General features: G+C 43.4%; 1 protein-coding gene across 7 annotated transcripts in view; it reads right to left on the bottom strand.

The window, feature by feature from the left end:
• The window catches only part of NINL (ninein like), a 248,261-nt gene that overhangs the window by 120,981 nt on the left and 100,229 nt on the right, over positions 1–27,051 (bottom strand). For all 7 annotated transcript variants that reach the window (XM_077486175.1, XM_077486181.1, XM_077486177.1 and 4 more), the window contains 2 exons: positions 14,073–14,139; positions 2,528–2,706 (listed from right to left, as the gene is read on the bottom strand). In XM_077486175.1, the coding sequence (XP_077342301.1) occupies positions 2,528–2,706; positions 14,073–14,139 (246 nt within the window). The remainder of the gene's footprint in view (positions 1–2,527; positions 2,707–14,072; positions 14,140–27,051) is intronic.

Raw genomic sequence — 27,051 nt, 5'->3', positions numbered from 1 at the left:
GAGTTTATGTGAAATCTCCATTAATACCTGTACAATATTGTATTTTGGAAATATATTTCCATTAGATTTAAATATATATGTAAAGTATTGAGTGTTGTGTTGGTGTTACTGTAATTGGTTCAACTTCAAAGCTTGGCCTTTTGTTTTCCCTGATAACATCTCACCTGGGAAGTAAACAACAGCTTTCGTTGACTCATCCAATCAGGCTGTTCCCAATATACATTGACTAGGTACAGTGACCAATTAGGGAGAATTATATTAGCCAACTACAGAAAGTAGGGGGGGGGGGATATAATGCTTTGTGAGCAAGCCAAGTCACTCTGGTGTGGGAGCACACGGCAGTCACCATGGGCTGACCTGAAGTTAACAGGTAATCTAACTCTGAACTTGCACCTTATATTGTATTGTAAATATGGTTCTGTGAGTAATTTGTAAATATCATGTAAGCCAGGGGACCTACACTGTATATTGTGATGTAAATACTGTCTGGTGTGTAATTTGTATATATTATGTAACCCTATAAATAAATGTGTATTGCTGATAGAACTACCTCTTTTGTACAAGATCTCTCAGATCTAGATATGTATATGTCCATACTACCACAATGATTGAGGTGTATGCACATAATCATAAATACTAGTCAACAGCAGTCTGCAGGTGACCCGGTTGCAATTGCCTAAATTTCGGGGCAAGAAACACCAGTTTCTGAAGCCATGCTGACCCTACCCTGTTTGCCACCGGAAGGGGACTTAGGAGAGTCCCACCCTCCTTGCTGCCGCTGGCTGAGGGGCTCTTTCCTGCTGGACTCACCACCCTGAGGAGTTCTGCGCTATCCAACAAGCAGTGCCTGTAGTCCATGTGGGCTCCCAGGTGCAGAGGAAATAAAAGCTGTGTCAGTGGCAGCTGCTGCAAATAGCGCCAAACTGATCTGAAGTGTGCTCAGGCTTCAATAAAATGGCCCCCAGCGTCCAGTACAAAGGCATAAAACGCAGGGAAAATGGCTGTGAGAGCACATGAGCCCATGCTGCTGCTAGAGAACACTGAAAAAACGTGTTCAGGCTTCCAGAAAATGGCCGCCAGTGTCCTGTATAGGAGATCACTAGGAAAATGGCCGCTGAAGCCCAGGAAAGCATGCTGCCCTTGCCCACACCTAAAATGCCAAAGCAGCTCCATGAGGTACAGGGAGAAAACAATGGCAGTGAACACAGCGCTGTACAAGACATCAGCAAAACCTCAAAGACGCCTTCCAGGGGCATGAAGAACAGGACCCAGGACAGCGCTAGCCAGCGCAGCTCCCCCCAGGTGAGAGCCCCCGCATAGGCACACACACACCGCTCAACAGCCACATGCAGCATCTTCCCAGAGAGGGGGGAGGGAAGATAGGGACAGGGGAGAGAAGAGAGGGAGGTGAGGGACCCCCGAATCAACCTCCCAGGGAATGCTTAGCTGCTCAGCCCCGCTGAAGCAGGGAGAGCTGTACTTACCAGTCCTGAAGAGCTGGGAGACATTCCATCACAGACCCACTCACTGATCAGTACAGGATGGCTGCTGGCCCGGCATACTGTGACGCAGACATCAGTAGCCCGGTCATATGTATACCCTGGCGCATAAAAGCTCACTGAGCACTTCTGGAGCTGAGGTTTTGTCGTGGCATGCCGAGCGCGTAGCTGTGGCCTGCACACGTTTGATGGCCAGACTGGGGAGACTACAAGGATAAGGGTATCCAGCCCATCACCCAGCCGGCTGTTGATAGTAGATCACAGAATCATTCATCTTGCACAAAAAGTCACACTTGCATAAAAAGCACGGACTGATGGGCCCTCAGGGTTCCTAGGTCCTTCTCCTTCACTAGGCAAAATAAAACTGAGATCTGCCTGGCAGGCTGGAGGGTTGTTGCCCAAGGGACCGCCCCTTGGGCGGAACTAAGAGTTCCGAGTGTTGTTTTTCAACTTATGCCTAGTATCTCCTAGTAATAGGGCAAACAACCCAATGGCTAAGAGAGGAGCTGTGTTGGTCGGTGAATACAAGAGAAATCAGTTCTTTGTCCTGAAGGGAAAGTACAGCTTCTGCTGTCATTCTGGCTACTAACCAATCCAATAGGGTATTCTTAGGCTGGTTTTCACAAAGCGCTGCCTGCCTGTGTTATCTAGTGCAGCCTCTTCTGTGTTCCCTGTTATTGCTGGCTGCCTGTCATCCTCCAGTCCCTACTGCTCACATAACATCGTACAGTGTGTGATCCTGGCGCTTCTCCTTCATCCCACTAGTGTTTGCTCTGACGATTTATGAGCTTATGTGATGCCTTCCTACTGAATACTCCATAAATTTACATGCAAGTGGAAGCCGTTTTATCCTCCACGTCTATCTTATACTGACTACACTGTACTGTGCTTTGTTTTTTTTGTCAATTTCTATTCTTGGAAATCCACTTCCTACTTCCTAAGTGTTAATGAGAATTGTGAAAGATTGCACTCCTGTTCAATAAAGACAAGTTTGATATTTGTGACACTTCCATTTATGTATCACATACCTCTTCACTAAGATCTTCAAGTCCTATATTCTTACATACAGTGGCAAGTTCCTGTTGATTGAGGTATCCATGGTGTCCAACACCAAGCTCCTCCCAGATGTCCCGCACCTGGTTTTGAGTCATATCAGAAGTTCTTCTTGGACTGGCATATATTCCTGTGTTCCATGCCCTTAGCTGTCCTGAGATTTGTGGGAAAGAGAAACATTACTTTGGGCAGCCATACATATATCAGTTGAGCCACTCTGAAGAAAGATAGCCCAATTGTTTGCCACACACAATGATAAACAAATACAGCTGTGCTCATACATGAATACCCCTTGGAGGATTTGTAAAATGTTAGTCATTTTTGCTCACAAACACCACAAAGTATCGTGCTTACAATATGCCAGGTGTCAATTCCTGGACAAGGTCATCCAGCGCAAAGGGGCGAAGATGACAAACTAGTGGAGGGGGTGGGGCTAATAGTGGTGCATGGAGCAAAATGTATATAATGTTTGTGGCATGTTCTGGAATAGTGTCAATAGTTGTGGAACACTGCAGCAAACTGAACAGTTTAAAATTATTATTATGAAATCAGTTTTTTAAATATAGGGCTAACACTGGACTCTGAACTTTCCTTTCGGCCTCACATCCAATCACTTTCCAAAGCTTGCCACCTCAACCTCCCCAACATCTCTAAACGACGTCCCTTTCTAACCAATGAAACCACAAAGCTCCGGAATCCCTCCTTGGTTATATCTCGCCTTGACTACTGCAACTCCCTCCTTATTGGCTTACCTTTAAATAGACTATCCCCCCTTCAGTCCATCATGAATGCTGCTGCTAGACTCATCCACCTTACAAATCGCTCAGTGTCTGCTACTCCTCTCTGCCAATTCCTCCATTAGCTGCCACTCGCCCAATGAATTAAATTCAAAATACCAACAATAAGTTACAAAAACTCTGCCCCCAGCTACATCACTAGCCTAGTCTCAAAATACCAACCTAAATCGCCCTCTTCGTTCCTCCCAAGGCCTCCTGCTCTCTAGGTCCCTCATCACCTCTTCCCATATCCGCCTCCAAGACTTCTGAGCCTTGCCCATCCTCTGGAATTCGCTACCCCAATCTGTCAGACAGACTCCACATTTATCCATTTTTAGGTGATCCCTGAAAACCTCTCTCTTCAGAGAAGCCTATCCTGTCTCCATCTAACAACTGCACTATTTTCTCCATTAGCTCATCCCCCACAGCTATTACCCTTTTGTATAACTTAATTGTTAGCTCTAACGAGCAGGGCTCTCTGATTGTATTGTAATTGTACTCTCTGTCCTAAAGCGTTGCGTAAACTGTCGGCGCTATATAAATCCTGTATAATAATAATAACAACAGTGACAAAGAAAGAATGTCACTGTGTCAGTTGTGTCACTAAAAGGAAAACATGTTTCTCAGTCAGTGGTGTAGCTAAGAACAACATTGGTGCTGCATCAGTGTGAAAAAAGTGACGCTGCATCACTGGTGCCAGTCTGAAGAGGATGGTTAGTGGAATTATGAAGGAAAGGCAAGGTGCACTCTGAGAGGTGCCTAGGACTAAAATCTAAAGGGATCTAGGGGGTGAGGAAGGGGTGCAGAAAGGGCTTTAAAAACTTGTTCAGATGTATGGCTATCACTGCGGCTCCTCTGAAAAATGATTAGTGGCAGATCAATTTCCAGAGGGCAATGAGAAGGCGATATTTCACCTACTTGCCACCTGTTTTAACCCAATGACCCACTGCACTGCAACTGTGTGCATTACACACAGTCACAGCATGACCTTGTTCCATTTATTTTTTGGCATGGCTACGAAGCAAAGCATCAGGCCACGGCACATGTACAGCCCTAAGCAGATGCATCTCCTTGTTCAGGTGGCTAGTCAGGTACAGTAAAAATGTGGCTCAACTGCTTGCTTTTAGTGGCCTCCTGTCTGCCCATTTGCATGAGCCTCTAAGGCCTAATTTACGCTTGCAGTCTTTCCCAAATCATTTTGCAGTTTGAAATGATACTTTGCTTGAGCTCCTAGCTCCCCATACAAGCCCATTTTCACAAATTTCTTTCTCAAATTGCCCCAATTTGGCAGGTCTAGGTAAGGAAACATTTAGGTCCGCAATGCCTGAAGTACAAAAATACAGACAGAAGTGATATTTCATGCTCCTAATCAAGGCACAGTATCTCACAAAAGTAGGTACACCCTTCACATTTTTGTAAATATTTTATTATATCTTTTCATGTGATAACACTGAAGAAATGACACTTTGCTACAATGTAAAGTAGTGAGTGTACAGCTTATATAACAGTGTAACTTTGCTGTCCCCTCAAAATAACTCAACACCCAGCCATTAATGTCTAAACCGCTGGCAACTAAAGGGAGTACACCCCTAAGTGAAAATGACAATATATTGTGTGGCCACCATTATTTTCCAGCACTGCCTTAATACTCTTGGGCATGGAGTTCACCAGAGCATCACAGGTTGCCACTGGAGTCCTCTTCCACTCCTTCATGGTGGAGCTGGTGGATGTTAGAGACCTTGCACTCATCCACCTTCTGTTTGAGGATGCCCCACAGATGCTCAATAGGGTTTGCATTTGCAAAAAGCGCTAAAAATGCATAGGTGTGAATCAGGCCTTATAGTACCTGTTGGCATTCATGGTTCCCTCAATGAACTGTAGCTCCCCAGTGCTGCCAGCACTCATGCAGCCCCAGACCATGACACTCCCACCACCATGCTCGACTGTAGGCAAGACACACTTATCTTTGTACTCCTCACCGGATTGCTGCCACACATGCTTGACACCATCTGAATCAAATACATTTATCTTGGTCTCATCAGACCACAGAACATTTCCAGTAATCCATGTCCTTTGTCTGCTTGTCTTCAGGAAACTGTATGCAGGCTTTGCTGTGCATTAGCATTAGAAGATTACCATCTGTGGCAACAGCCATGCAGACCAATTTGATGCTGTGTGCGGCCTATGGTCTGAGCACTTACAAGCTGACCCCCCACCCCTTCAACCTCTGCAGCAATGCTGGCAGCACTCATACGTCTATTTAATAAAAGACAACCTCTGGATATGACGCTGAGCATGTGCACTTCTTTTGTCGACCATAGCAAGGCCTGTTCTGAGTGGAACCTGTCCTGTTAAACTGCTGTATGGTCTTGGCCACCATGCTGCAGCTCAGTTTCAGGGTCTTGGCAAACTTCTTATAGCTTAGGCCATCTTTAAGTAGAGCAGTACATCTTTTTTTTTCAGATCCTCAGAGGAGTTCTTTGCCATGACATGCCATGATGAACTTCCAGTGACCAGTATTAGAGAGTGAGAGCAATAACATCAAATTGAACACACCTGCTCCCCATTCACACCTGAGATCTTGTAACACCAACGAGTCACATAACATCAGGGAGGAAAAATGGCTAATTGGGCACAATTTGGACATTTTCACTTAGGGGTGTACTCACTTCTGTTGTCAGTGGTTTAGACATTAATGGCTGTGTTGAGTTATTTTGTGGAGATGGCAAATGTACACTGTTATACAAGGTCAAATGGAAAGAAGGGAGGGATTTTAACTGTGAAAAAAATGTAATGCCGAGAAAAGATTGTAACCATAGTATAACATTTTTATTTAATATTTAAATTACATTTTTAGACTATGGTTACAATCTTTTCTCAGCATTACATTTTTTGCACCGTTAAAATCCCTCCCTTCTTTCAATTTGACCTATTATATTACTGGGTGCCAATTAGACTGGGTGTTTCACCACTAACCGGACACAACCTATATGATCACTGTTAGGCTTCATGCACACGAGACGCCGGTGAAAACGCTGCTCAAAAAAGCTGAAACGCGCGTTTAGAAACGCCGTTTTGCCGCATTTGCATGCCGCATTTAGCCGCGTTCGCGTTTGTAAGCGTTTATAAAGATAACATCATGTAGACCCTCCCCAAGCTCTCAAAGCATGTTTTTTTTTTTAACTATTTCTGCCATATGGGATTTGTCCCATAATTGCATGTGATTCTGAATTACTTACTAATTGGTTTTGGGTTACCCTGTTTCCCCTAAAATAAGACATAGCATGAGTGTTGGTGATGGCTGCAATATAAGCCCTACCCCCCAAATAAGCCCTAATTAAAGTCCTTGTAGGTCTTATTTTCAGGGTAGGGCTTATTTTTGGGGAAACAGGGTAGGGCTTATTTGGGGGTAGGGCTTATATTGAAGCCATCACCGACAATCACGCTAGGTCTTATTTTCGGGGAAACAGAGTACATTGGAAGTCATTTTCAGAGATGTGTCTTCCAAGATGATCAACTTGCTAATCACAATCCAAGGTTTGGACAAGCCTAGCTTGGGGAAAGGGGGGTGGCTTGTGGAAAGAAGTTTCAGTTTCATGAAGGATGGGTGTTCAACATGGAAACATGGTGGGGGGTTGGGGCTGACTAAACATCGGTATGCAGGTTTTTCTATGTGAAAAAAACACAATGCTATGGTTTGGCCAGACTAGGTGGAGTCACTGATTAGATTAGAAATTGGATGAGGGTTTGGGGCAAAGAAGGAGGCATTCCTCATTGTCCAAGCTACTGGAAACACTAGAGATTTTATGGGATTGTATCACAAAGTAAATATGCTGTATGAATTATATAAGTAATTACAACTTTTTTTAACTTTTTTTTTTATTGTTTTCTATGGTTTTCCATCATATTTCTGATTTTTCAGATCCAAAAAATTGAGTTCCTTTAAAAACGCTTATAAACGCAAACGCGGCGCCGCGCTTAGCGTCTGAAATGTGGAAATTTTTGCATCTTAACCCATTTTTTTGCTTCTGGAAAAACAAGGTTAAACGCAACTGCATAAAAGCGGCAAAAAACGAGACTGTGTACATGGACACATAGGATAACATTGAATGAATTCAGGGGCAGTTTAAAAAAGTGTCCAACTGCCTCTGAGCACGCGTTTAACAGCGTCTCGCGTGCATGAGGCCTTATACAAGCTGTATACTCACTACTTTACATTGTAGCAAAGTGTCATTTCTTCAGTGTTGTCACATGAAAATATAAAATAAAATATTTACAAAAATGTCAGGGGTGTACTCACTTTTGTGAGATACTGTACTGGTCACTGGAAGATCAACATGGCACCTCATGGCAAAGAACTCGGAGGATCTGAAAAAAAAGAATTGTCTCTCTACATAAAGATGGCCTAGGCTATAAGAAGATTGCCAGGACTGAGCTGCAGCATGGTGGCCAAGACCATACAGCGGTTTAACAGGACAGGTTCCACTCGGAACAGGCCTTGCTATGATCAACCAAGGAAGTTGAGTGCATGTGCTCATGGTCATATGCAGAGGTTGTCTTTGGGAAATAGATGTATGAGTGCTGCCTGCATTGCTGCAGAGGTTGAAGGGGTGGGGGGGTCAGCCTGTCAGTGATCAGACCATATGCCGCACATTGCATTAAATTGGTCCGCATGGCTGTCTTCCCAGAAGGAAGCCTCTTCTAAAAGATAATGCACAAAAAAGCCTGCAAACAGTTGGCTGAAGACAAGCAATCTAAGGACGTGGATTACTGGAACCATGTCCTGTGGTCTGATGAGACCAAGATAAACTTATATGGTTCAGATGGTGTCAAGCATGTGTGTCAGCAACCAAGTGAGGCATACAAAAGGCAAGCGTGTCTTGCCTACAGTCTAGCATAGTGGTGGGAGTGTCTTGGTCTTGGGCTGCATGAGTGCTGCCAGCACTGGGGAGCTACAGTTCATTGAGAGAACCATGAATGCCAACATGTACTGTGACATACTAAAGCAGAGCATGATCCCCTCCCATCAGAACTGGGCGGCAGGGCATTATTCCAATATAACCACCCCAAACACACCTCCAAGATGACCACTGCCTTGCTAAAGAAGCTGAGGGTAAAGTTGATGGACTGGCCAAGCATGTCTCCAGACCTAAACCCTATTTGAGCATCTGTGGGGAATCCTCAAACAGAAGGTGGACGAGCCCAAGGTCTCTAACATCCACCAGCTCTGTGATGTCGTCATGGAGAAGTGGAAGAGGACTACAGTGGCAACCTGTGAAGCTCTGGTGAACTCCATGTCCAAAAAGATTCAGGCAGTGCTGGAAAATAATGACGGCAACATAAAATATTGACACTTTGGGCCCAAATTTGGACATTTTCACTTAGGGGTGTACCCACTTTTGTTGCCAGTGGTTTAGACAATAATGGCTGTGTGTTGAGTTATTTGGAGGGGACAGCAAATGTACAGTGTTATACAAGCTGTACACTCACTACTTTACATTGTAGAAAAGTGTAATTTCTTCAGCGTTGTCACAAAGATATATTAAAATAGTTACAAAAATGTGAGGGGTGTACTCACTTTTGTGAGATACTGTAAATTAAAAAATTGTTTAGTTACGTTTGCTTCCAATTCTCTGTTAAAAAGAATATATTTTCTTTCAATAATTAGCACAATGAATGGTACATTACATTGAATTTAAAAAAAGTGTCTCTTGTGCTGGTAGCTGCTACAAAGAAAACGTTTTTTTTTTCCAAAACATTTGTTCTTTTTTAGTTTATTTAGCACAAAAAAAAAAAAAAAGCGGCAGTGATTAAAATACCACCAAAACAAAGCTCTATTTGAGTGAAAAAAAATTATAAAAATGTCATGTGTACAGTGTTGCATGACCACGTAATTGTCATTCAAAAAGCGTGACAGCGCTGAAAGCTAATAAATTAGCCTGGGCAGGAAGGTGGTGAAAGTGCCAGGTATGGACTTGGTTAATAAAGCTTTGTAGAAGGATCTGTCAATATATATATATATATATATATATATATATATATATATATATATATATATATATATATATATATATATATATATATATATATATATATATATATATAAATATATATAATCAGGGGGATTATATTCAAGTGGTGCATGCAGTTTTCCAGAAACGTGCCACTCCAGACTGCGTTTTTTTAAGGGCATGGCAGCCCACTTTTATTTAAAGGAAAAGAAAAAGTTCAAACAAACAGTAACCTCCCTCTCGCAGGGGGTTCCACCATCACTGCATAAACACACACTTCAGCCTCCTGGCTTACTCACAGTCAGCTTTGTGCTGCTCGCTTTGGGGGGCCACATCTGCCTGCACACAAATGCTGCCACCTGCAGCCTTACGGGTCTCAGAGTCTGTCTCCTACTGGGACCCTCCCGATCTCCTAGGTCAGATTTCCTGTCTGCCAGATGGAGCTGTCTCCAAGTCTGAGCCCTCTTCCTGGGAGGTTTATGAAGCCATCCCACAGGTGAGCAATTGGCAAGCCTACCAAAAATCTACACCGTGACACGGGGTCGCATTTCCACAAATATAAATATATATACACACACACACACACACACACACACACACACACACACACACACACACACACACACACACACATACACATACACCAGAGGTAGGTTACTAGAAACACGACAGTAACCCCACATGTGACTAGCTCAATCCAACACTCAATCGGCAGCCATAATATAGTAACAAAAGTATGAACTTCAATGGCATCCCAGTCTTAGTCCGTAGAGTTCAATATTGAGTTGACCCACCCTTTCCAGCTGTAACAGCTTCAACTCTTCTGGGAAGACTGTCAACAAGGTTTAGGAGTGGGTCTATGGGAATGTTTGACTATTCTTCCAGAAGCCCATTTGTGAGGTCAGGCACTGATGTGGAGGAGAAGGCCTGGCTCACAGTCTCCACTCTAATTCATCCCAAAGGTGTTCTATCAGGTTGAGGTCAGGACTGTGTAGGCCAGTCAAGTTCCTCCACCCCAAACTCGCTCATCTATGTCTTTATGGACCTTATTTGTGCACTGGTACGTAGTCATGTTGGAACAGGAAGGGGCCATCCCCAAACTGTTGCCACAGTTGGGAGCATAAAATTGTCCAAAATGTCTTGGTAGTGTTAAGTGTTCTCTTCACTAGAAGAAAGGGGCCAAGCCAAACACCTGAAAAACAACCCCACACCATAATACTGACCTTAACCTGATAAAACACCTTTGGGGTGAATTAGAGTGGAGACTGCAAGGCCTTCTCATCCACATCGGTGCCTGACCTAACAAATGAGCTTCTGGAAGAATGGTCAAACATTCCCATAAACACACACTCCTAAACCTTGTGGACAGCATTCCCAGAAGACTTAGGCCGCGTACACACGCGGGGACTGTTCGCTGAAACCAAGTTTCAGCGGACAGTCCGCTCGTGTGTGGGCTTTCAGCGGACAGTTTCAGCGAACAGTCCGCTGAACAAGGTTTTTCGGAAATTCCGAAAAACTGTCCGCTGAAACCTTGTTTCAGCGGACAGTCCCCGCGTGTGTAGGCTTGTTCGTCAAACAAAGTTGCGCGCATGCTCAGAAAGGATTTTCACGCCGAAAGTTATAATGCAGTGTATAGGACGTCGTATTTTTCGTCCCGTCGTACGTGCCGTTCACGTCATCGCGCACGGTTTCAGCAAACTGTTCGTCCGTCGTGTGTGGCCATGTCCGTCCATGCTAATTTTGAGCGGACTGTTTGCCGAAACTGTTTGACGGACAAAGTTGGGCGAACAGTCCCCGCGTGTGTACGCGGCCTTAGAGTTGTTATAGCTGGAAAGGATGAGCCAACGCAATATTGAACCCTACGGACTAAGACTGGGATGCCATTAAAATTCATGTGTGTGTAAAGGCAAGTGTCACAATACTTTTGGTTATATAGTGTATATAGCATTAGAAATAAACAAAGGGAGAACTAATTTATAATTAAAGTTAATTTATGAGATACTATTTATAAAAGTTCGCAGAAAATGCAGTTTGCCTGCAACACAATGTTTCTATATCAGGGATTTTCTGATACAGTCCAACCACTGCATGGAATTAAATCTGTTCCAGGAGAAAATCTTCTCTAACTGTAAGCATCTGCTGGGAACCTACTTAGAACCTGTAACAGAGGCACATAGCTCCCAACTGTCCCTGATTTTGAGGGACTGTCCTTGATTTGGAACAAAGTCCCTCTGTCCTCCTAATTTTTGCCCGATCTATATAGTTGTATAAAAAAAAATGCACTTTTTATCCTTTAACCATTTTAGCCCTGGAAGGATTTAGCCCCTTCCTGACCGGGCCATTTCTTGCGATACGGCACTGTGTTGCTTTACCTGACAGTTGCGCTGTCATGCAATGCTGTACCCAAACAAAATGTACTTCCTTTTTTCCCACAAATAGAGCTTTCTTTTGGTGGTGTTTGATCACCTCTGCAGTTTTTATTTTTACGCTATAAACAAAAAAAGAGCGACAATTTTGAAAAAAAACTAAAAAAAAATTATTTTACTTTTTGCTATAATAAATATCGCCAAATTTAAAAAAAACAAAAACTTCTCCCTCAATTCTGGCCAATACATATTCTACATATTGGTAAAAAAATAAAATAAAATAAATTTGGCAATAAGCATATATTGATTGGTTTGGGCAAAAGTTATAAGGTCTACAAAATAGGGGACAGATTTATAGTATTTTTTATTTTTTTTTACTAGTAATGGCGCCCATCTGCAGTTTTTATCGGGACTGCGAAATTGCGGTGGACAGATCGGACATGTTTTTGGGACCACTGACATTTATACAGCGATCAGAGCTAAAAATAGCCACTGATTACTGTATAAATGTCACTGGCAGGGAAGGGGTTAACACTAGGGGGGCGATCAAGGAGTCAAATGTGTTCTCTCAGCGTGTCCTAACTGTGGGAGACGGATCGTTATTTCTATATCCTAGGAACACACGATCTGTCTCCCGTCCCCTGCCAGAATGTGGATTTGTGCATTTACACACACAGATCCTCATTCTGCCTCTGTCACGAGCAATCGCGGCCTCCGGGCACGCACATCAGCTTCTTAGGAGCGCGACACGCATGCGCGCCCCCTATACCCCTTAAAGCGCCTGCCATACAGCTACGACTGGGGCAGAAGTTTTTCCCAGTGCTAATCCTTTCATACAATTTCTAAATTGCTGCATTTGTAAATTTCAAAAGCCAATATAAAAAAGGAATAGTAGTGGTAAAAAATAAAAATAAAATAAAAAAAGCACCTGTGTTTTTAACTAATCATTTTTGTGTACAATTCATCCTTGAGGGGGTGTGTCCTATGCCTACATACTTTTGCTTATTCCCAATCGAAAAAAGTTGGGAGGTATGCTCCTCTGAAGCTTGTAAAAGAAATATAGCCAGTGCACATAGGCCAAAATTATGTCACACGATTTACCATTTTTATCCTGATTGAATCTCTTCAGTGCACATTAGCAAACAGAAATGAGTGCACTTATTGGACAGACACTTCCAGACAAACCACACTTCTCCGATTCCTAAGGTGTATGAGAATGCCTACCTGCCTAATTCACACTGCATAATTCATGAATCCCTCTTGCCAGCATTCATGTGCAAAATTCTCTGCATATAAGGCCCCTTTCACAGGGATGATCCGTTCAGGTCTGCCTGTCAGTTTTTCAGGTGGACCTGAACGGATGCTCCATAGAGGTCTATGGAGCATCGGATGTCAGCGGTGACAAGTCCGCTGACATCCGACCCGCTCCGATCCGAAAAAGTGTGACGGAGAAAAAAGCTATTTTTCCATCCGTCATCGGATCGGATGATGACGGACACTGCAGTCCGTCGTCACCCGATCTCCCATAAGGGAGAGCGGTCGCTGTGACAAGTCCGTCCCTGCGCAGTGTGCAGAGACAGACCTGTCATCTTCCTGCTCAGCGGAGATCGCTCCAGCGATCCCCGCTGAGCAAGCGGATATCCACGGGGCGGATCAGCACTGATCCGCCCCTTGTGAAAGGACCCCAAGAGGAACGGCAAGCATTTTTTTTTGAATAACAAAACAAGCAAGATTTAGTTGAAAGTAACAAATTTAATCTGGAGAGCAATTTTCTAATCTTTACTAGTAGACTAAATCCAGCAAAGATTCTTGTACACTGTTGCTGGTAAACTGATGTTTAGAAGCAGTTGGGTGTTTTTTTTTAGCTGCCCCCTGAACTCTCCTCTGTTATGTTATCAGTAACATGTACATGGGGTCATTTATAGCGTTTCTAGGCAGTTGAGTTTAGCAGCATTTTTTGGAAAGCAAGCAGGACGGATGTTCAGAGGCATTTGAAATGCCAATGCCTGCAACAGCTTGTAAACGCGGTAACTCGCATTTAGTCGCATTTTGTTTACAGGCATTTTTCATATTTGACCATTTGACAAAAAAAAACAAAAAAAAACAACCAACACTTCTAAACGCGGCTAAACGGAAGTTTGTAAACATCGGTTACTATCTGTCAAGTTAAATCGTTCAGGAGAGGTTGTAAAAAGTCCCTTGTACATTAAGCCTAAAACATGAGATGGGTTTAGCCATTAGATTATCAGAGTGAAACACATTACTTAAGAGGCCTAATCTGAAACATTGACATGAAAGAATTTTTCATTACTGTACATCCAAAGCTGTGGGACGCTTTCTAAACTAGGTTTCATTTCACAGTCTTACCTTCTGCTTCGAAGTTCTCGATCTCAGGCTCCTTCACTATTTCGGCTTCTTCATCCGACTTGAGACTCTGCAAAGCAAAACATATGCGAGACAGATTTGTGTATAAATGATCCAAGATGGAAAAGGCTGGGGGAAAAAAAAACAGAAATATAGAAGGCAGGAAGGCTGAGGGAGAAAAAATAATTCTTTGTCGAGCTTAAGAATGTGTGTTAACCTCGCAGACAAACCTGAGGCCAAGTCAAACACAGAAAACCTCATAGCCCGCTTATAATGCGCTGGATCATTTCAACTAGATTCTTAAAATCTAACTGATTAATAACGTCACAGGCATCCTCTACAGTAAAATATTAAACAAAGGATCGAGCACGCACAGCCTCTTTAACACATTCAGCGACATACAGACTGTATAAAAAAAAAAAAAAAAGGGACCAGGTCACTGCTGGCCGCCTCATTGTTGTGCATCTGTTGATCCCCGTTATCAAAGAGGCCTAAAAAACAACTCAACAAATTAATATTGGGTTTCTTATTGCTCTGCAAATAGTAACAATCTTTTGCTGCTGGGAAAAAAAAAAAAACATTGCTCACAAAAACACACTTTCAAACACGTTCAAGAGGAAACAAGCATGAATATGTATCTAAAACCAAGAACAAAAATGTAATATATTGCAGCTTCCCAGTAATTAAATGTGGTAACTTCATTCGTTTTCTCCAGCTTATCCTGACTTAGCCTAGGTTCACATTTGAGAGATCAAATCGCATGATAAGTAGCTGCCTATTGGAGGCAATGGCACTGTTCCAATCGGTGTGACACTGATCTTGCAGCGCCACACCAATTTGCAAAAGTAGTTCCTGCACTACTTTTGCCGATTTCAGGTGCGACTTCAATAGACACCTGTGCATGAAACCACACAGGTGTCCATCAAGTAGCACCTGAAATCACGTTGACTTTGCTACTCTGAAATCACGCGATTTCAAAAGTAGCATCAATGTGAACCAGGGCTAAGGATACATTTTCACCAGTGATTTAGGCCGGTGGGAATTGTAGTGACAGGAATCAAAGTTTTTTGCTGCGGCTCTGAGCAGCTAGGTGCAGCAGCCAGCCCCTTTCAATATAATGACAGGTTGCCGACGTTCGCAGCTATTTGTGGCTCTCTGTTCAGGCAACGATTACCTACTGCCTGACAGGCATAGCAGAGGATATCAAGGATAAGGGCCGGGTAAGTTGTTTTTAGAGGGAAGCCCACATCTTTTTAATGTGGGTTATGCCCATTAACATCTATATCAGACCTTCATCTAGGACAACATGAAGGGATTCCCCAGTTATGTTTATAAATGCCATGGTAGACAAGAGGTTAAATCATAGTCACAGTTGCTACAGCAGCTGTGAGCTCGATACCAGCTTTAACCCCTTGGGGCCGGTGCCTCCCAGCCCTTTAAGGGGTTTAGGATGCCGGCAGGCGGGGTTTTTGATCATGTGACTTATAGTGAAAAGCTTCTAATCAGAGGTAGCGATCAAGAGCTTTCCGCTAGCTGCCGGTAAGCGCGCCGGGAACATGCTCTCAGCACAGCTGTATTTGCACCAACAAATGTAAATATGCATAAATAAAGAAAAAGGGGAAACACCGCGCTATGTCTAACTAGCACAGAAACGTGCAAAAAACAGCTGCCAACACTTCAAACAAACAAAGTTAAACAATATAGAACAACAAATAGTGTAGCGCTAATTTAAATAATAGTGTAATCACAAGAAAAAAATCTGTGTACAATCATAAATACTATGAAAAACAGTGAGTAAAGTCCTCTGTGAAATAACTGATGCACAAAAAAATTTGTGATAAAACTTCTTCAGAAGAAATGGACGTTTCACTGATCCAGTGTAACCAAATGTATCAACTTGTCTGAAGAGATCTAAAAGGTAGGTAGAATACTCTTACCAGATATGTTGGACTCACCAGTCTTACGACAGTTGAGTCAGAAGCGCTTAGGATCCAGACATAGGACCAGATGGTAGATTGAAGGTAATCAGACCGGATTTCAAGGAGACTCCAAATGACGGAAGACCTTGGGGGGCATCTCTCAGGATGTTCTTCGGAATGTTCCTCAAGCTGTCCAAATCAGGTGTAGCTGAAGTGTTGAAGACACTCTTTGTCGAAATGCGTGGGGATCGCATCTGGCACCCCACATTGCTTTTATCCTGTCTTTTGTGACCACTTGTCATAATTTTTGTCCATTTTTATGACCTTTTAATAAAACCTGATGGTTAATATTTTTTTGACCTGCACCATTTGGCGCTTTCTTTTTTCTTTGTCACAATTTCCGTGAACCCCCTCCACTTGCATTCGGGGTTGGAATCCCAACTGAGCTACACCTGATTTGGACAGCTTGAGGAACATTCTGAAGAACATCCTGAGAGATGCCCCCCAAGGTCTTCCGTCATTTGGAGTCTCCTTGAAATCCGGTCTGATTACCTTCAATCTACCATCTGGTCCTATGTCTGGATCCTAAGCGCTTCTGACTCAACTGTCGTAAGACTGGTGAGTCCAACATATCTGGTAAGAGTATTCTACCTACCTTTTAGATCTCTTCAGACAAGTTAATACATTTGGTTACACTGGATCAGTGAAACGTCCATTTCTTCTGAAGAAGTTTTATCACAATTTTTTTTGTGCATCAGTTATTTCACAGAGGACTTTACTCACTGTTTTTCATGGTATTTATGATTGTACACAAAATGTAAATATGCAGCTGGCACCGCCAAGAGGTTAAAGAGGAAGTAAACCCTGATGGGTTTACTTCCTCTTTCATTCCCTGCAAAAGCAAAGCATAATGGACTACTATGCATCGCATAGTGGCCCATTATGTGTCACTTACCTGACACAGGAGCCAGCGAAGTCACCGCTGTCCCCTGTAGTCTGGCGCATCCATCTTCTCGGTGGGGTCTCGCAGCTCCGTCTCTGTCATTCGGCGAAGCCGCGATGACGTCACTCCCGTGCATGCGCACGGGAGCCGACACGCGTGCCTGTCTTCGGGCAAATATCTCCTAAACAGTATAGGTTTAGGAGATATTTCTTGGACCTACAGGTAAGCCTTAATCTAGGCTTGCCTGTAGGTCAAAGTGGTTTGTAAGGGTTTACAACCATTTTAAGGTCTTTCTGAAAAAAGTGATCTGGGTGGCTCGAAGCCGAATGACTTATGGGGCTAACAAAGTGCACCTCCTCCCTTTCTCCTGACCTCTGCCAACACTGGCGTTGGTTCCCAGGACCTCCCATTCCTCCAGGGAGTGGGTAACGACTTCCCTAGTGAGGGCAGAAGGAACTCAGGAAACATCAATTTTCAGATCATCCTTGCAACTAATTACCTCACTTCTGGGGTCACAGCGGTCATTCCTCATCTACTGTAGTTGAGAATGCAATAGGATATTTGCTAAAATATCTGCATTTGGGGGTCTAATAAACCCCCAATGTCTCCATAAAAAGTACCTGTCACCTGCCCATACTATCGCATAAGGCAGTGGTTCTTTGTCCCTGTCCTCAAGTACCCCAAACAGGCCACGTTTTGGGAATTTCTCTTAGATAAATTAGCTGTCCAAAATACAAAGCCATTGACTGATTTAAAAGCACCTGTGCAAGATAAAAGGAAAACCTGCAAACATGGCCTGTTGGGGGTACTTGAGGACAGGGTTGAGAACCACAAGCATTGGGGCCAGCTCATTATAGCAATAAAGTAAAAAAACAAAGACAAATGGTCAAATATATATATATATATATTATATATATATATATATATATTGTATTATGTTCATGCCACTCTTAATATCAAATCTTGGCTGCTGTATTAATACAAGGGGGAAACCTGCATCCAATTCGCACTAGTGTGAACCCAGCCTTAGTGTGCACTGCCACCTTTAAAGTAACGCGCCTTGTGCGCTACAAACATCTTAAAAGGAGAAGTGCAGCCTGAGCTTGTTTGGCTGGGCTTCTCCTATGGGTCACAGGAATGCTATCCTTTTGCACTCCTATGACTCGTTTTCAGCAGACAGCAGACTAAAGTCCCCTCTCCGCTAACGTCACAGGAATCAGTCCAGGCACTGCGTCATCCCCCAACAATGGAAGTCTGGATCCAGCAGGTGTCTGGACTGATGCCTGTCTCAGCGAGTCGCTGAGAGCCTGAGATGACCGCTCTCCGTCCCTCCACAGCTCAGCGTTCCAGTAAGCATGGAGGAGCAGAGGGGAAAGATGATGATTGACAGTGAGCAGCTCTCTGCTCGGGGAGCTGAGAGAACCGAGCCATTCTTGATGTTCCATCACTCAGTTCTCAGTGTGGAGGCCCCAGGGGACAGATGCTGCATCCACCTAGGTAAGTATGATGGGGAAAAAAAAAACCCAAACAGATACTTCTCTTTTAAAACTTCTTAATGTGCATTGCTCCTTTAAAGTAATACGCTCAACGTGCCTTGTGCTATACAAACTTCTTAAATCACTAAGATCAAATAGAGTGCAAAAACAAAACATTCTGTGCCAAAAAAAAAAAAAAGTTTGTGCGGAATACCTTGGTGCAAAGCTCTGCTGGCAGCTGTGCACATGCACCAGTTTCAATAGCAAAGTCACTACACTGCACTTCAACCAAAATCAAAGGGAATTATGCAATGTCTTCCTTTTATCCTCTCTTGATTTTATGATCCATAATGGACTCTTAGGCAAAACGCATCAAAAACGCATACAAATGCATAAAAAACGTGTTTCAAAGCCCAAGATGTTCATAAGAAGGGTCTTGAAATCTGGGTTGTGTGAGGATGGGGGGGGGATCCATATAAAGGTAAAGGTGACACAGACAGAAACATTTAAAGGTTGCACCTTTGATGTGGTTGAAGACTGCACTGGATATTTGCACATTAGAACTGCAGTGACCGTGTTATAGGAACTGGTGCTTATGCACACCTGCCAGCAGAGCTTTGCACAAAATAACTTCTTTGTATTTTGCACACTATTATATGTGTATATATACCCATATGATGTTAGGGTTTTAAGATGTTTGTACATTAGAACTTTAACTTAAAAGGGACAGTGCACATTAATACATTCACAGATAATTAATTTGGGAAATCAGTGCTGTATCAATCTTGAAAAAATAAAATGAAAAAGCACCCTCCATTACCTCCTTACATATTCCATAATAAAGTGCATCATAGGGCAAGCACATGTATGTAACATCAATTGCACCACACATGTGAGATATCTTTCCAAATGGAGAGAGAGAAATAATTTTAAGGTCATAATTCATGGATAACTCTAAACTAATAACCCATAAAAACCTTTAAAAAGTGTTGCTTATAGAGAATTGCAGGTGACATGTTTTTTTGCAAATTTACAGGTGTCCACAATTTTACATCTTGACATGCTTGATAACTACTTACTTGACACAACCATCTTTATTATTTTACCAACAGCTGTGCAAACACTGTGCTACATAAAAAAAATTGCAACTACCATTTTATTCTGCAGGTCCTCTGCTTTCAGAAAATATATATTTTACCATGTGTACAAATCAGTTAAAATATTGCACTGGTAAACAAGTGGTTAAACACAATTTTTTATTCTTTATGTCAGTTTTGCTGTAGTAGTATTATACATTGCACAGATGTGCCACTTTACAGGCAGGCTAAGGGTATACTAACAGTGTCAGCAGAGCAGTGGATAGTGTCAGTAGATTTTAATTATTTTATGTTTTTTTACAATTAGATTTTTTAAAGGAGCCCCCTTAGGGGGCCTTGGCAAAATATCAGGGGTCTAAACAGGGGGAATCTATGCCACACTGGGTGATTATGGAGTGCCCATTGCGTATGCCTATGCCGCAAAATATGTTATTTAAAAGGAATTGTGCATTTTTAATGTTGTGCTTTACTCATTATTCAAACTACTGGTCCTTGAAGATGCCAAGTAATTTCTCTTCCCCATCTGCTGCAGCGGAAAAAAACAAAAAAAACAAAAAAAAATAAAAAAATAAAAAAATAAACAGTCCCTGCCATCCACATGCCCAGCGTCTGAATGCAAGCTTGTCAAAGCTGTTGGCTCTCCAACTTCTGCCTTTCAGCCTGGTGGATTCTGCCCTCTTCTGTGATTTCACACAACATGCTGTACCACAATGGCAAGTTCCCAGTCGCTACTACTTTTCATGTAAGGCTGTGCCCATCTCTCTACCAATACGTGGAAGGGAATGTTCTGGCATCGTTGGGCAAGGCAGTCGGCTATAAGATCCACCTTACTGCTGACACGTAGTTCAGCAAGCACGGCAGGGACGATCAGGGCTGGACTGGGACAGAAATTTGGCCCTGGACTTCATCCAGACCGGCCCACATACATTTTGAGTGTCCCATCACCAGCCCCCTTACAACAGAGTGTCCCATCACCAGCCCCCTTACAACAGAGTGTCCCATCACCAGCCCCCTTACAACAGAGTGTCCCATCAGCAGCCCCCTTACATCAGAGTGTCCCATCAGCAGCCCCCTTACATCAGAGTGTCCCATCAGCAGCCCCCTTACATCAGAGTGTCCCATCAGCAGCCCCCTTACATCAGAGTGTCCCATCAGCAGCCCCCTTACATCAGAGTGTCCCATCAGCAGCCCCCTTACATCAGAGTGTCCCATCAGCAGCCCCCTTACATCAGAGTGTCCCATCAGCACCCCCTTACATCAGAGTGTCCCATCACCAGCCCCCTTACAACAGTGTCCCATCACCAGCTCCCTTACAACAGAGTGTCCCATCACCAGCCCCTTTACAACAGAGTGTCCCATCACCAGCCCCCTTACATCAGAGTGTCCCATCAGCACCCCCTTACATCAGAGTGTCCCATCAGCAGCCCCCTTACATCAGAGTGTCCCATCACCAGCCCCCTTACATCAGAGTGTCCCATCACCAGCCCCCTTACAACAGTGTCCCATCACCAGCTCCCTTACAACAGAGTGTCCCATCACCAGCCCCTTTACAACAGAGTGTCCCATCACCAGCCCCCTTACATCAGAGTGTCCCATCAGCAGCCCCCTTACATCAGAGTGTCCCATCACCAGCCCCCTTACATCAGAGTGGCCCACTGAGCCATCGGCCCACCGGGAAACTCCCGGTAGTCCCAATGGCCAGTACATGCCTGGGGACGATATAGTTCGTTCATAGCACACTGGGTAACGCTGCTGCAACTCGAAAGGATGCAGGACAGGGCTTGTTGCTGCAGCTTGTTGTGCCCCCACCTCTCCATACAGCTGGTGGTGATGATGCCAGACCTATGAGCTCTACCCCCTCCATGCCCTCCTTTGCACAATTGTCCTATGAACATCAGGCATGCAAAGGGCTATTTCCAGAGTCAGGCTAAAAGGTGCCATGCAGTACTTCAGCTGGTGTGTTTAGGGGACAGGAACCACACTGGAGCAGAGATTCTTGCAGCTCTGCAGGGACAGGCCCCGAGGTGGTTCACACCATGCCAGCTGGAGCCAGGAATGGTGGTGTCCAATAATGGCTCAAACCTCCTAGAGGTTGACACAACAGGGACAGGGAAAGTTGACACATGTGCAATGCCTGGCACATGTCCTCAATTTGGTGGTGCAGCATTTCCCAAGTATGTACCAAGGGTTGCAAGAGGTAGTAAAGCAGCCCAGAAGAGTCTGTAGCCATTTCAGGTGGTCATACACAGCCAGTGCCTGTTCATAAACTGCCCAATTTGTGACATGCCCACCAGGTAGAACTCAAATTTGGGAATGCTGTAGTGGCTATGCATGCAGCAGAGGGCGAGTACTTGTGCCAGCATGGCACAACGACAGGCTCAGGCCGCCTCAGCTTTTTTTCCCCCACACGCCAATGGCTGATCATTAAGGATGCATGCACTGTATTGTCACCATTTGAGGAGGCCACAAGGATGGTGAGCAGTGACAGTGCATGCATCAGTGACACAATCCCTGTTGTGTTCCTGCTGGACTTTTTGTGGCATTATGGTTAGGACACTGGAGGCATAGCAGCAGGAAGAAGAGGAGGACGTCCTTTACTCTCAAGGCCCACTTTATCCAGACACCATCATTCCTATTGCACAGAACACACAGGGGGAGATCGGGGAGGAGGATGAGGAGGAGGAGGATTCTGGCACTTTCATAGGCTTCGAAGAAGAGGAAGACACATGTGCCAATCTGTAAGCAATGGCTTTCCAACCCCAGGACCCTTGGGAGTAGTACATGGCTGGGAGGAGGAAGTTCCAGATGCTGTCATCCTGAGTGACCAAGAGGAGTCTGCTTCTCAAGCCTCTGCAAATTTGAGGTGCATGGGCAACCTAATGCTTCAAAGCCTGCAAAAGGACCCAAGAATACGTGGCATAAAGGAGGATGGGGATTACTGGTTGGCAACCCTCCTTGACCACTGTTATAAGAGGATGAGCTCAGAACTCATCCCATCCTCACATAGAGAGTAGAAGATAAAATCTCTTGAGGACACGTTAACGAGGATTTTATTGAACTTTAGGTTACAGAGTCGTGGAAAACGTAGTTTTGAGTATTCTGTTGGTCAAGAGAGGAGTGTTGATAAAGGCATCTGCCTAAGTGAGGCATTTTGGAATTTTTTTACTCCTCGCAGCCCAGAGCTGTCAGCTTCCACATCCCATTGGCAGAGTCTGCTTCACATGGTGTACGATTACCTTGGGGCCAAAGCAGAGATGGAGAGCTTTCGAGCGGACAATCCCCTGACTTACTGGGTCATGAGAATAGACCACTGGCCAGAAAATGCCCAATATGCTTGAGTTGTTTGGCTGCCCTGCATCCAGCGTGCTTTCAGAACAGGCATTCAGTGCTGCAGGAGGGTTTGTTACTGATCACAGAACGCGTCTGTCCACAGACTCCGTGGACCGTTTGACTCATATATAAAAATGAATCAGTCCTGGATTACCATCTAATGAAGCCCCTGATGGCGATGTCACTGATTAAGTCTTTTTGGGATGTGGAATCTCTGCAGGACTTCGAGGACTGCCTAGCTTCAATCATTTCATCTGGAAGAATGTTTTTGGTCTAGGTTTCATGGGCACCTGTTTGACAGGTGCATATCAATGCAATTTTTTACAGCAAGGCCAATTCTTGCTTTCATCAACATTACCTCTATAGGGTTACAGTTGGAAGGCGCCACAACACCCAAAGACCAATTTTTATGTACCTGTTACTTTTATCCAAAGTCAAAAGGGACACCAGAATGTATCCAAAAAATCTTGAATCTTGTTCCCAGTGCACTACATTGTGGCCTCAACATACACACTGGCTCCCAAGCTGTTGCTGAGCAAAATAGTCAGCTTGCAGGGAAAATGTAATTTCTTTTGGCTTTATAAATGCAATTATCACTGCAGCAGATTCTAGACATTGTACAGATCTGCCACTTTACAGGTAGACTAAGGCACTATTTTTTATTGATACACGTCCCCCAGGGCAGGACCCGGACCCCTATAACCATTGTATGCCCAATTACTTGCATATAAGCCTTAAAAATGGGCACTTTTGATTTTTGACGTTCCCATTGACTTTAATGGAGTTCTTTATTCGGGTCTGAACTTTTGCGGTGTTCGAAAGTTCTGGTGCGAACCGAACAGGGGTCTATTCGGCCCATCCCTAATCTGAATTGACTTCACTGGTTTAGGATTCGACACCTAAAGTTAAGTAATGTTAGTCGAACCCGGCCCTCGAAACTGGAAAAGCCCAGAATAATGTTTGCAAATCAAAAGTCCTGGTAAACATTGTCATATGGGCTAAACCATTTTTTAAAATTTTTGCTGGAACAGGAACGGAGGAAAAATCTTTTAATAGAGACACTTGTTCTTCTGTTGTCTAAGGCCGCGTACACACGCGCGGACTGTTCGCCCAACTTTGTCCGTCCAACAGTTTCGGCAAACAGTCCGCTCAAACTTAGCATGGACGGACATGGCCACACACGACGGACGAACAGTTTGCTGAAACCGTGCGCGATGACGTGAACGGCACGTACGACGGGACGAAAAATACGACGTCCTATACACTGCATTATAGCTTTCGGCGTGAAAATCCTTTCTGAGCATGCGCGCAACTTTGTTTGACGAACAAGCCTACACACGAGCGGACTGTTCGCTGAAACAAGGTTTCAGCGGACAGTTTTACGGAATTTCCGAAAAACCTTGTCCGTCAAACTGTCCGCTGAAACTGTCCGCTGAAAGCCCACACACGAGCGGACTGTCCGCCCAAACACTGTTCAGCGGACAAAGTTGGACGAACAGTCCGCCCGTGTGTACGCGGCCTTAGTATGTATTTCTCTCAATTTACAAAGATTTTCCTCACTTCTTGGTGTATCAGTGGGACAGGAAGCAATAGAACATCTACTCAAAAGACACAACAAAAAAAGTAAATAAAAAGAAAATTTATATGACATGTGAAAAGATTAATTCTCAATGAAAACAGTGGAAAAATCTAGGCTCTTACGATCTAATGCTAGCCATACATGTAAACAAGCATTCAACTAGAAATTCTAAGAAAGCCAACTATTTTTAATCAATACAATACTTTCATGTAAATTATTGTTTTATATAACATTTGTTTTGTTTAAGCATGGCTAGCATAAGATGATCACTAAACCTGCCCATTTATTCAGATTGTTTCACCCAGGGCTTGAAAAATTTGCTTAGAATCTAGGAGCCAGCTAACAAAAATTAGAAGCCAGTTTTACATACATCAGATACCATCCCATTGGCTGTTGTCAGATAGCTGGGTCCCACCCACCCCGACATCCAACCTCAATTTTGACAGCTCCTCTCGCTGTCTCTCTCCATACAGTTTCACACACTGCGGCGCTGCTCTGCCAACAGAGTGTGGAGAAGGGAGGAGGAACCTTTTGCCATGTCAGCGGCTGCTGCGCTGCTCTCTTCCTGCTCCATCCCCACTACCATCGTTAATCACATTACCGGACAGTGCTCTGTGTCGGGAGGGCCTACAAGGCCCGCCAAGCACCTCAACTTTCCCGGCCAAGACCCCACAGCCCGCCCTGTGGCAGAGGCACCTGTCACTGACAAAAGCCCAGGTGCCAGGACACAATTTCTAGTCGCAAAGGCGACCTGGCACCTGGGATGAATTTGTCGAGCCCTGGTTTCACCTACCTTTAAGATGGCAAAAACTGCACAGTAAAATTCAAAACATTTGATAAAAATTTCTATTGTCTATTTTCCATAAATGTATGCATACACTTGACCCAAAGCAAGTTTCTCTTTAGGCTAGGTTCACACCTATGCGTGTTATGATTGATGCGTTTCTCAGTGCATTTTGCATTTTTGAACACACGTTTTTGATGTGCTTTTGACACGTTTTGTGTCATTTTGGGACATTTGTTGTTAGGGGGAGATGTTTGTTATCATGCAGGTGAAAAATGTAAACTGCAGCGGAAATGCATCACTTGCATTTTTTGATTTGTTTTCATTGAAGTCTATGGAAGCACAAATGCAAACTGCTGCAGGTAAAAAGGTCCCTGAGCTTTTCCAAAAAAACACAGAAGCTGAAAATGCACAGATGTGAACAGGACCCATAGGAAATTATGTAAAATGGACTGTAGTGCGTTTCTGCAAACTGCAAAACGCTTTAGGTGTGAACTTAGCCTTAGGACCTATTCATACGGAAGCCCTTCCTTGCACAACACCAAACACATTTTTTTTCACTGTATTATGTTGCAACACAGTGAATTTTTAAAAAGTAATACAAAAGAAAAAAGAAATGACAGTGAGATGCTAGTGTGCACTGACAGTGCACACTAGCAACTGCTTTCTAATACAGCTACTAATGTGAGCAAACAGTGCAGCACTACTGAACAGCTAAAGACACAGAAAGTCATGATCTGATACAAACTAAAATTACCAGTAGAGGGTGTCGGGGGAAATACAGATCCAAATGTCTTACTGAAATTACACCCACACCCCATTCTATCACAAAAGCTGGAAGGCATCCAACTTCCCCCATAAAGTGGGATGATTGGGATCATCAATCAAATCAGTGTAAATGTAAAAAATGAAAGATTATGCAAAGAGTAAAACAGGACCTCCATTTAGGTAAAAAAAATAAAAAATGAAAGGAAAGGGAACATTGGCAATTTTTCACACACACGTTTTTCTTAAAATATTCAAAAACATACAGATTTACATAAAATCAATTATAAATGAAACAAAAAATAAGTGTGATAAAAACATGCAAACAGCATATCACTTGATCAATGCCTGAACAACCTAATTTTTAGAACATTTTCAGCATGATGTACGATTTCTGCAACTTCAAGCTGCTTCAAAACATGCGTTTGCTCTTCACCTGCGCTATCAGATTATCCAGAGTTGTACATTGATTAGGTAGTTGAATAACACAACCAAGCATCTCTGAAATTTTCTAACGCAATTAACTTTGTAACCAATAACCTAACAGTAAATGATTTCTTATTTTATGAAAACTGGTGGTTAACTTTCATTTGCAGGTTTTCATAAACAGTTTACACACACACACATATATATATATATATATATATATATATATATATATCTTGGATTTTATTATTGACCTTGAGCTGCTTGACTGTTCTTTCCTTGTCCACACAAAGCCATTTAATAAACATTAGCTCTGTTTAATGTGGACAGGTTGAAGAGGGGAGTAATGAGGAGACAGACATACCATTCACCTGAAGCCAATGCATCTTATATGTACTAAATACAACTGTGTGAATCCACGATTTAACCATAAAACTGGATACACACACACACACTATACAATTTTCTTCAGATTTTTTTCCTTCAAATTTACCAAAACCATATAGTAGGAGGTCTAACCTAAACACTTTCAATTTGTATGCAATCAGGAAAGTCCTTGCACTACACAGTTGAAGGTAAATCTATAAAGGAAATATAACAACAAAAAAGTTGCATAGTTTTACATCCACCTTTAGGCTGGCCATATATTATTATTTTTTTACTT

This window comes from Lithobates pipiens, unplaced genomic scaffold (assembly GCF_037356315.1).
Source record: "Lithobates pipiens isolate NorthernLeopardFrog02 unplaced genomic scaffold, aLitPip1_a1.2 Scaffold_18, whole genome shotgun sequence".
NCBI classification, from domain to species: domain Eukaryota; kingdom Metazoa; phylum Chordata; class Amphibia; order Anura; family Ranidae; genus Lithobates; species Lithobates pipiens.
This window is presented reverse-complemented; position numbering and strand designations above follow the sequence as displayed.